General features: G+C 35.2%; 1 protein-coding gene across 1 annotated transcript; it reads right to left on the bottom strand.

Moving 5' to 3' along the window:
* Positions 1-628: 628 nt before the first annotated feature.
* On the bottom strand, positions 629-10,728 carry TMEM244 (transmembrane protein 244). The gene is made up of 5 exons (XM_031552216.1): positions 10,696-10,728; positions 5,389-5,474; positions 4,719-4,792; positions 2,244-2,369; positions 629-696 (listed from the first exon to the last, which is right to left on the bottom strand). Exons 1-5 carry the CDS (start codon positions 10,726-10,728, stop codon positions 629-631), a joined length of 387 nt encoding a protein of 128 aa, XP_031408076.1.
* Positions 10,729-12,252: the final 1,524 nt, after the last annotated feature.

Here is a 12,252-nt window from a genome sequence, read left to right as displayed (position 1 = left end):
AATCTCCAACCCCCCTGCCACATGCAGGGCCACCAACCTCCAACCTCCCCATTTAATACTTAATACTAGACCAGGCTGCCCAAGACCCCATCCAGTCTGGCCTTGAACACCTCCAGGGATGGGGCATCCATAACCTCTCTGGGCAGCCTGTTCCAGTACCTCATCACTCTCTCTGTGAAGAACTTCTCCCTGACATCCAACCTAAATCTTCCCTCTCTCAACTTAAAACCATTTCCCCTTGTTCTACCACTGTCACATTGTTCATAAAAATCATTTTTGAACTGTATTTCATTTCACTGATTGTGAAGACTACCAAGGAAGTCTAGCTTGGAAAACTGTCTGTTTGACACCTGAATTAGATGAGGTAGATAATTTGATTACTCAGGACTTAGCATTATTCATTTCAGCAACATGAACGTATCTGCTCTTTGTTAGGAAGATTATCATAAGCTAAATACATTCTGGTCTTAAAATAGTTGTTAGCCCAGTGTTACTTTTCTGTGTTCTTACAAGAACTGTAAATGAAAAACATGTGTATCTTCCTTAAATACTGTCAATTCCCAAATTATTGAGACTACAATAGAAAAAAACTCATACTATACATGCTGTTTTTCTAGAATCTAACAACTTAATATCTGAAGATTATTATACCTAATGCCAGCCACCAGTGTAACATCAGAGGAAATTCAGACATAACTGGAAGGAGAAGAAAAAGAGAAATGTGCATTTGTAAACAATAAAGGTAAGGATATGCAAAACTTATATTATTAAATAGAATGTCTGCTTAGTTAGCTTTTCTAAATTATATGCATTAGATTTATTGAAATTGCAAACTGCTATCAAGATCCTCACCATTCAGATACTTGATCATACTATTATGCTCAGTGGGTAAGCAATCCCTTGGGGGTCAAATCTTAAAAAGTACAAGTGTGTGTTAAGCTGAGGCTTTTAATTGTAAAATCGCTGAAAAGGGAATTCATTTATTATTACATATCCGTATGAGGTTTGGCATAACAGAAACACTGCTCACCTGGTAGGAAGTCGATACACTCCTGCAATTCAAATAATTTCAGCTGTCTGACAATTTCAATTTGATGGGTGATAACAGCATGTGAAAGACAGAGCTGTACCCTGCAAGTGATCCCTATTACCCGACATGCTCTGCCATGTGTCTCGTAGCTACCTCTGCCTCACATGAGCTGCCCCACGTCCCCATCACATGACCAATATGAACAAGTGCAGCCCTATTAGGGCTGGCAGGGCTGTGGAGCAGTGAAGATAACTGGAAGGCACACTGTGTGAGGTCAGCAGCACAGCTTGGGTTGCCCATCTGAAAGCATCAAGAGCAGCTCTGTGTTGTTTGGAGATCAAAGTGCGCCATTTGATACAATGGTAGAAGATAGTCTACTGCATCAGCTATACAGAAAGCATAGTTTGTTGTAGTTTTTGTAAATTTCCTATTTTAAATACAAAAAATAATAATATTCATGAGGAATAACAGCAACTCAAATCCCATGAAATCAAATTTAGTAAATGAGAAATTATGCTTAATTTTTTTACATTCAACTCTCTATTAGTTTCTGGAATATCTTGACGTGGGTACTAGAGAATATCTGTATAAAGTGCTAAAGAATAAATGGATGATGCATTGGAAAATGGAAGATCAATTATTCTGTAGTAAGAGGGAATTCTAGTCAGTGATTTTTTTTATTTTTTTTCCCTAGTCCTAATCGTAGAATAAAAGCATTAAGTTCATCTATATAGAAGAAAAAATGTCCATGTGGGCTCTGCCATCCAGGTGTTATCCCTTCGTTCCTTCCAGAAGAGTAGAAGAGTTTCAGAGAAAACAAACAAATGACATGTAACACTTCAGTGGTAAAATACATTATTTTCTTTTGTTCAAATATTTTAACTTAGTATGCTGAAGCAAACTCCATTTTTACTCTGAACTAATGTTGAAGTGTTAATGAGTCAGAAGTGGACAGCTACAAATTTCTTGTTTTACAGAACATAACTCCAGAAGTTGTCTCTAGGATGAGTATTTCACATAACCGCAAGAAAGACAGAATTGAGGTATAGAGGTAAAAATTTAAATACACGCATAAGTCAAATGGATGGAAAGCTGAGGTGTGTGTATTCAGCTCCAAGGAAGAATGGAAACCCATAAAACAGTGGGTGAGCCATGGTCACTTAGTCCTTCTATAAGTGATACTATATATATATTTAGCAGTAAGCATACTTACCAATGGAAGTTATGATGATATGAATAACAGTAACCGTTACAGCATAATCCCAAACCCATTCTTCCACCACCAGGGCAAACAGCAGACCACAAATGAAAAAAGTTATTTCCAATGAGATTACAAGAACTGAAAATGAAAATAGAATATTTACTCCAAGCATAGTTTTGAAGGTCTTTTCCTCTTATACCAAGGTAATAGCAATAGGAAGTTAAAATGTCTGAGACAATGTTATGCAAATTATGTTTGATTAGGTCAAATATTACTCTAGCGCTTTGATTATAAGGTTCATTTCTAATTTTACCACAGACACTGCATGGGTTCTATACTGATTTATCCATAGACTTACAAACGTTCTTTCTTTTTTAAAAAAATGTAGGGATGAGCAGGAGGAGGATCAGTGCTCTAAGTATTGCCTTGAGAAGAAATAGTGTGGAAATGTCAGTGACAGACAATCCATCCAGGGTCTTTGCACATGGCATTAAATAGACTTGGTTGATGCAGATATAAGTCAACTTTTTCTCTTCCAAAACAGAGCAGTCTGGTTAAGGTTTTACATTCAGTAGGAAACTTCATAGCTTTCTTCCCGTTCTCTGCTTCACATCATGTATGTGTAGCAGTGCAACTTAAAGACAAGACACATAAGGGGAAATAGAGCAGAAAGCCATCCCTATGAGCTGAACGCAGGCCATCCCTGTTGATCTCATGGTTCCACATCACACTGGGCTAGCAGGAGCTGACTGGGAAATGCCTGCAATCCTCCAGCAATACCCTGGGTGTAACAAGCAATAACAGCACACTAGTAACTCATATAATTTTCAATCTGAGGTATTTTTCTTCTTCTTTTTAAAGCACCTAGACATATTGAAATAATATTTTAACAGATTTTTTTTTTAACCGTTGCAGTAATGTAATACCTAACATTACTGTAGCTCACAGAGAACATTATTATTTTTTCACTGTATTTAATTTATACATCTGGCAGCGTTTTGTGACTCAGTTTTATTCCATTCTTTAGACAGTCAATTATTTCCTACTGTAATCTGGATCTTTCACCCAGCAGTTAGAAGAAATGTAAGAACACAGAAGAAAAAAATAAACAACTATAAAACCACACGTGGTTAGGAAAATACAGAAGATACACTTCAAAAAAAAAAAGTAATATTTGACAATACATTTTATTTCCTATTAAAGTTAATTTTAATAGTATCTACTTATTTTTTTTCCAATAATTTTATAACTTCAAAAGTATGCTCAATGTAGGCAGTTGCACTGTAAGTTTTCCATTAATCTGGGCCAACAACTACAGCTCTGATCTGAGACTTACGTTTTTATTTCCAGGCTATCTTTCAAAGACATCATTCTACTTTTAGCAGGTATAAGTGAGACTCTTGTACAAACTAATTTTCATTTGCAATGCCATTCAGAGAGCTCAGCTATGTCTCTGTGCCCATAGCCTTTAAAGAGACCCGGTTAGGTTTTGCTGCTCCATACTATTGCATCAGTTGGATGGAAGGCAAGACTGAATTCTAACTAGTTGCGTGACATAGTGTTTGTCTTTGGCATCTTATAAACATCCTGCATCAAACTGTCTGATATAATTTTGGAGCAAAAAAGTCTTGTTGAGATACAGTAATTGCATCAGGGCCCTGAAAAGTAGTTCTAATGGAATATGATTAAAATTTCATTTCCATTGCTATAAATGGAATGTTCTTCTTTTTTCATCTGAAATCCACATTGACACTATACAAATATTCATGCATTTTTATCATTCTTTTTAACATGATCGACTGAGCAATTTTCTTTTGAGCAGTTCTGATTAGCAGTTCTAATTATAGGGGATGTGGTTTTCCTTTGCAAAATAGAATGCAAGTATGGTAAAATTTCATGTATGCATGTAATTTTTGAAATGATAGTTTAGGAACGTGAATATGTTTTGAAGGCTTCAGACAAAGCTTCAGGAATTTGTATTAGGATGTATAAAGGTCTGACTGGGAGCTGAATTACAATAAAACTCTGAAATTTTAATGTCCACTTTATTCAGGCATTACCAAAGCAAAATTTCCATGAGTTGGATACGACCCATTCTTCAGCTTCTGAGTACATTACAGTTCATAAGAAATATGTTGTAATATGGAAGTTAAATTTAATAAATATTTGGAAGAACTTTTCAGAGAAGAGGTCATTATTATCTCATGAAAATGCAGCATCCTGATACAGTAGTACATTGTCTTCAAATGATCAAAATCAGAACACTTCAAGGAAATGCTTAGAAATCATCTGATTAATTAATAGCAATATATAAATGAAAAGTGAAGCAAAGATGAATAAAGATTTAAATGCAGTGTAGTTAAAATACTGGAAATATTACCATTGCTAAAAAAGCCCTAAAATATTGTCCATAAGGAAGACAAATTTACATCCAGATATGATCTAATTTCTTGACTGAGGGAAAACATAAAAACAAACTTAACTTACCTAAATAGTGTGGGTTGAGCCATGATGGATTTGTCTTAAAATCAAAAGGTGCCAAACCATCCAACATTTTAACCCTGTGGAAATAGAATAAGTACAATAAATACATTTAACCATAACTTTAATTTTCAATAAAAAGTTAAAGACTACATGATGAATTACTGGTCCTTTTAAGATAAGATTTCAAATGGAATATTCTGGATTTTACAGGCTTTCTACATTTCATTCATGTTTTGATCTTGCCCTCGCACACAGTTTCTGTGATCTCCTCTTCTATTTAAGATACGTCTGGTGCTATACATGTTAATAGTTTCCTAAGGGAAGATGATTTCTCTTTCATATTGACTATAACATCTTTCCTTTTTAATTTTTTATGTAATTGTTCTCGTATGTTCATTTACTTACAGGATGCAAGTGCAAGAAAGTATATTACAGCCAGCATTTTATATTGCTTTTGAGGATCCATTTACTGATATATGAAGGCACTGGTCACAACAACTTATTGAAGGCTTGGTGACAAGAACTTAGCTGAATTTGGAAAATATATTCGTGGAATAGCTGGGACTGAATGCCTCCAATCTGAATGCCTCTTGTCCATAGTCACTGCTCTACCTGCTATATCCCGTATATCTAGCTGTAGCACGTGGTCATAGTAAAGGCAAGGATGTCTTACTTGAATATGGCAAAGCAAATGGAAAGGACCACATAGTACACAGTGTAGAAAACTGCCATGCATATCAACAGGTTCACCAGCACAACCTGTGAAAGAGAAAAAGACAATCTAATGCTGTGTTTACAGTACGTATATAATCATCAAAAATAAATCCAGATTTCTGTCAAGCATAATATTTCAGAAAATATAATATTTAGCCAGAAGTTTTTGCTGTTGCTGATTACAAAAAAGTTGTTAAAATCTTTTTAGTACATTCCAGCTTCTGATGTTATAATGCATGGTCCTTGTTTTAATGGTGTATCTTCTACTTAGCTATTGAATTTATAAGCATTCAGAGAATGAGAAGTGTATTTATTGACAGTTGCTACACTGGTGACCCCTTGAAGATCATTCAGATATATAACTAGCTTAATTTTTTTAACTTAAAAGAAATGCTACCATGGTAATTATGTTGAAACTCTATAGAAATAAAATGTAGAAAATTGCAAGGAGTAACTAGTAAGTTTTCTCTAGAAGATATGTCACCCCTGTATTTATTTCCAAAGCTATGGATGTTGACAACTTAAGTGACTAATAAGAGATATCTGTTAAAAAACTTTTTAGATAAATTGCTTGTTTATTTAAAATAAATAAATTCAAACCCCAAATTAATAACAAACTAACTAAGAGTAACAACAACAACAAAAAAAGCATATGAGTTTCAGAAAGCAACACTATTTTATGATCCAGCTCTAGGTCTTTAAGAGAAGAGAAACATTTAGGCTTCACTTCTCATCTGAAGTTTCAGAAGTAACACAACCAGAGAAAAAACTGAACCTTAACCCGATCCTGTTCATAAAATGCCTTCAGATCTTTTCTTTTCAAGTGAAGCATTATTTATGACTCTGCTCAGCTAAGTTGGCTTCCTGAATTATCCAGACCCTAGGACTTATATTAATTCATGCAGGTATAGGGTAAAATGTTTTTAATGTTAATATACTTCAGTAAAAAAAATAGATTCCTGCTAATGCAGAACACTGTCATTTTTGTTTATCTGGGATGACACTACAACATTCTAGCATTTAAGTTGGACCACCAGGACTGGGGATTGCTGTGCATCACATTTGATTAACTGCTCTGGCAATATTGTGTGCTTACCTGAGAACATGAAACTGAAGATGTTTACTACAGTCTGTTAGAGTGGTAAATAAAATCAGTTATTTTGTATAAATTCCAGTTTGTCTTGCATTTTCTCAGTTTATCTGGGGCTTTATTGCGTCATATTTCTCTTCTAACTAACTGAAGCACTGGAACAAGTTGTCCAGAGAGCTGGTGGTTGCCCCATCTCTGGAGACATTCAAGGGTCTTCCTAGTCCATGTGTGTTCCACCTTTCCCTTATTATAGCTTTTTTTCCTCATTTTTTTATCTGAATATTCTTAAGCTTGCATTTCACTTCACATACTTTTCTTTCCTTCATGCTGCTAGTATTTGAAGTATGCCCTGTTTCATTCTATATTTTTAATGATCCCTTATGTCCTGACTTTAAATGGGCACTCTTATGAAATTCAAAGATGTTATGAAAACCTGATACCTTGTGCCACAATGGTAGTCTCTTCTTAGTAATTATTCCACATTTTCATGTTCCTGTGGTCCAGCAAAACTTAATATGTAGTAATAGGTCCTCTTTCACTGTACACTGGTGCTTAAATAACGACAGTTATTTAATTTCTCTTTGTATTTATCTTGTTCTTCAATGAAAGACTTAACATGAACACTATTAACAGCAACATCCTCACAGAAAAAAAAATTATACAGATATAATGCCATAATAAGGGCATCATGATTATTCTGATCCCTTACCTACCTATTCTGGTGCTTTTACTTACCAGTAATTATTTAGCAGAAGCTAGATCCATTTCAGCTTTTAGTGTATCTCCTTCACTTAAGTTCAAAGTAAAAGCTGAGTGGCAGAACATGCACTCTTAAGAATGCATTAGAGTGGTTTGTATAACACTTACTCAAGGTGTCTGTACCTTGTGAGTGATGACTCACCCTACCTTCAATTCAAACTTCCACTTTCAAGAAAACATCCATATCCCTCTTGCTGTAAATTCCATGAAAGGAAGGGAGAGAAAGTCTAAGCATGGAGTGAAGTGCCTCTCCCATGAAGACAAGTTGAAGGAATTGGGCTTGTTCAGCCTGGAAAAGAGAAGTCTGCAGAGAGACCTCATTATGTCTTGCCAGTATTTAAAGGGAGTTTATAAAGACAAGGGAAATTAACTTTTTGAATGGGTAGATAGTGATGGGTCAAGGGGGAATGGTTTTAAACTAAAGGAGGGGAGATTTAAATTAGATGTCAGGGAGAAATTCTTTACTGAGAGAGTGGTGAGGTGCTAGAACAGGTTGCCCAGAATGGTTGTGCCCCATCCCTGCAAGTGTTTAAGGCCAGTCTGGATGTGGCCCTAGGCAATCTGATCTAGTACTTAATCTAGTGAGGGCAATTCTGCCTGTGATGAGGAAGCTGGAACTTGATGATGCTTGAGATCCCTTCCAACGCAAGCCATTCTACGATCGATGGCCACACTTTACCCTGTCTAATTATTTTTACTTTCATAGAATCACAGAATCACAGGGTTTTGAAGAATCCTCGAGATCATCGAGTCCAATCCCTCTGCTAAGGAAGGTACCCTACAATAGGTTGCACAGGTAGGCATCCAGACAGGTAGTAGAAGTATAAGGACATGGGAAGTACAAGTATGCAGCACTGAAGAATCCAGCAGCACATGTTTTGAAGTCTATTGAGTCAAAGATTGTATCTGTGTCATCTTAATTAGGTTTTCTTCCATTATTTTTTCCAACTGTCTTTCATTGTCTAGAATATCTCACGAAAAAAATGTACCACAATTTAATTCTGGTTGTTTTAGAGAGGAGCTTAAACCTACTGAACAGTAATTCGAATAACTAGTTTGTGAAATATCCTCTAGTTTTTATGCCATCCAAAATAGTGAATGTTTTGTTCCTTTCCTATGTTTTCCTCTGTTATTCCTGATTGTTTCTAACTCTGCATGATCCTACCTGTCAGACAGCTAAGATGAAACTTTCTCACCTAAGTCCCTCCAGATATGAAATCTGTACCTTATCAGTAATTGCTATTTTTTAAATCTTATTTTTTAAATAAAACACAGCTCTGTGTTTTAGAGTGAAGATTTCAATTTAAAAAAAAAAACCCACAATGTAAGCCAGTTCTGAAATGTAATTTTCATTTTTATTTAATTTGTTGTGTGTAGGTAAAAGCTGCTGAAAAATCAGTCCTTATTCAAGGAGGCAGTGTCTCTGAAAAGAGCTACAGATGAACATTAGCTCAAGCTAATTCAGTTTTGGGAGCTTCCCTTACCGTTATGTGACACAAAACAAGCCCTTGAGGCTTTATGTTTTAAGGTGGGAGAATATGAAGATAAGTGAGGAAGAAGTATTACCTCTGAGCATAGGATTAGAGAACACAAAGCAGCATCCAATTTAGCATCAGCAATTTTTAAAGTATGTTAAGAAATGGAGAAGGTGCAGAGAAGAGCCATAAAAGAGAGCTGATGGCTAGAAATGCTTTTTTCATTAGGACTACAACTCTAAAGAGGTCAATCTGTTTAGCTCTGAGGGCTGATTTGATTATGATGGATAAGTACCTTTGCAGGCAGAAAATACCAGGTACTTAGGGACTCTTTAATCTATCAGAAAAGCCATATGAAGTAAACAGCTGCAAGTTATAGCTAGACAAATGGCAAAGATACATGAAAGACATTTTTAACTGTAAAGGCAATTAGTTAATGGAACAAACTGCCTTGGAAATAATGGATTATTTAAAGAAAAACCAGGTGCCTTTCTGGATGAAGCTTCACTTGGACATCTCCAGTGTTTACTTCTGGCCAAGTGATAAATAATATACTTATAGAACCATCTGATACTGATGGAAGTGTGGACCATTTTGCAAACAGTTCATATTATTTTTATGTTGCTAGATATGAAAAGTGAAAGTACATCAATGTATCTATGCCCCAAAATTACAGGAACAGTAGTCAAGAATCCCATCATATGTGTACAAACTAGTATTTGTCAATACGTAAATGTCTAAGAGAATTTCTACTTTTCTATTACTATTATTTCACTAAAGTGAAATAAAAATGGAGAATGATTAGTGTCTTGTCAACTCGTTTTCTTTGAGGGGAAATTACAGCTTTCCCATGTCCTGTATTTTTACTATTATTCCAAAAGGCAATTGGCTAAATAACTTCTGTGATCTTTTCTTTTCCTTGATGTACTCCATGGCCACTGCAGTGTTCACTGACTACAGTGTTACCTACAAGTAACATGCTGCCCCTTCTGCCCTGAAAGTACCTCTAAACATTGGCAGATGAATCTATGGCACATTTTGGGTGAGAATCATTTTCATCTTATTTCTCTGAGCAGATACACGTTTCCTGGAATTCTCCTTTATCTGCCTCCTGTAAGTCTTATCTGCTCCAGATGCAGATTTGTACTGTAATAAAAGTGGTAAGATAGGACTGCAGTGAAAATAACAAGGCTGAAGAAAGACTGTGAGCTGATGGCCTATTGACCTCTAATTACAGTAGGTAAATTCCTAGCCTCTCTTGAAGTCAGTGACAAACTTGTTTTGGCTTCAAAGGCCTGGGATTTTTCTCTCTGTACCCAGAATATTAGTCCCTGTCTAAGTGACACAATGAAGTATTAAAGTGCTTTACCCAGTCAAGGAAGCTAAAGAAAGACATGCAGGTCAGTGCTAAAAATATAATCCGAAGTGAATAACATGAAAATTGAAACCCTTTGAAAAACTTCCAGTTGTATCACAGTTCTTTTTTTTTTAACCTTTCCACTGAAAATTATATATTTTTTTGAATATCAAAATATATTTTATTTTCAAACTTATTTTTTTCCCTTTCTAACCCCTCAAATATTTCAAAGAGAGAAATATAAGTTAAGAACTACAGAGTCATTTATTATATGCCAAAGGCATTGAAAGAATTTCAGAAATATAGCAGTGTCATTAAACTTGGGATAAAATTCCAAGATTGTATTTCATACATGCATCACTCCATATATTTTGAAATCCTTCTAATAAAATATACTTTTCAATACTTATTACCAGTCCTATTGGATAAGATCTCCTTTGCAGTTTACTTTTTAGAAAAAGAACATTAAGAAGTACTCTGTAAGAGTGAAAGCAACTGTTTTTTCAAGATCTGCAGAGCTGACTAACTCTAAATACTACTATTACTCTAAGTACTACGGCACTATACACACTCAATTCCCTTTACCTTGGTTTCAGCAGTTTTGACCTTGAGAGCCATGGACACATGATGAGTGAAAGGAAGTGTTGTTGCTATACTTCTTATGCCAATGTCAACAGAAAGAAGCAGCTGTTTTCACCCCAAAAAACATTCTTATAGGTAAGTACAGGACAGAGTGAGGTAAGTTGATTGGATTAAACTGAATTGAGACAGAAGCCATCTGTGAGATAACTCTAAGCTGCTGAAGACCAAACAGAAAATCCTAGTCACTGATTTAATGTCATACATTTGTATCTACAATTGGCAAAAGCCTATCTGTAATACAAATTTACCATTTAGAGACAAAATTATGAATAGTATTTTCTAACTTCTGTTTGATTTTTTCAGCACTCATTTGATCACAGTTCATTAAGATTGCCATACCTCCATACTTTCAATTAGTTTTACGATTTTTAACATTAATTATGTTGATCATAGCTGTGGAAGCATACATTCTTCACCTTGTTCCTTGTTAATGTTTTTCTTCTGACTATCACTTTATTACATTACATGTAATTCACATTAAATTAGGTATAATTACGTTAAGAAATGATAGACTTACATTATGACTTCTCCTTTTCTTATTTCTTCAGGAGAATGAAATTTACCATGCTTTAGAGAAGCTCCACCTTCAACTGAGCAAATCCTTAATGGATTTGAATTTGACTTTTTGCAGATGCATTACGATTCATTATCCTGTACTAGGAAAAAAAAAAAAAAAATAGATCATATAAAGGAATGCTTCTGAAACTTAATGATTTTTTTTTTTTTTCCCCTACCACTAACATAATCTGTGCAGGTTTCTTTATTGTTAGTGTCTTTCTAATTGAGTAAAATTAATGCTGTCTGGTTTAAGATATGGTCTGTACAAAGCAAACAGAAGCTTTTGCTCATGGATTTGATAGTACCAGATTGCGAATACTGTACAGAACATACAGGTAGTATTGTGTGAAATTCTTTTCCTGTCCCAAATGTGAACACAAAGACCTGTGCTCCAGCACAATACAGTGATGTCAAAGAAATAGAATCAAATAACAACAAAAACCAAAATTAATTTGCATAAATGGTTGCAATGGTGACCACACAAATGGTAGATTAACAAAAAAGTATTGATTTTAGTAATTAAGAAATGATTGAAAATAAGCAAACGGTTTCATCCAAAGATCATCACATCTATTCCAAGGAAACAAGGGCCTAAAATTTGCACAAATCCTTGCAGTAACTCTAAGCAGCAAGATAACTGAAAACAGTAATGGATTCCATTGGTCTAAGATCATTATTAAATGTAATCATTCATTTACTCGCTCAGTCAGTCTAACCAAAATCTGAGGATAGAACCAAAGTTACTGAATTCCATGGGTAGATAATGGAAGCTATAGGCATGGATTTGCTAATGAGACTGAGAGGTTCCTCTCATTTCAAGTTCAACACTTCCAGAGAGGACAGTATTTCTGTTGCAGACTTGCTTCCAGCCTGGAAACAGCTGGACTGTTGTAACAGTAACAAACAGCAGCAAGTCAAAACTGGGAGTGGCAGAATTGTGTG

The sequence above is a fragment of the Meleagris gallopavo genome, chromosome 2 (genome assembly GCF_000146605.3).
Source record: "Meleagris gallopavo isolate NT-WF06-2002-E0010 breed Aviagen turkey brand Nicholas breeding stock chromosome 2, Turkey_5.1, whole genome shotgun sequence".
NCBI lineage: Eukaryota > Metazoa > Chordata > Aves > Galliformes > Phasianidae > Meleagris > Meleagris gallopavo.
The sequence above is the reverse complement of the archived record's forward strand: the minus strand, read 5'-3'. Positions and strand labels throughout refer to the sequence as shown.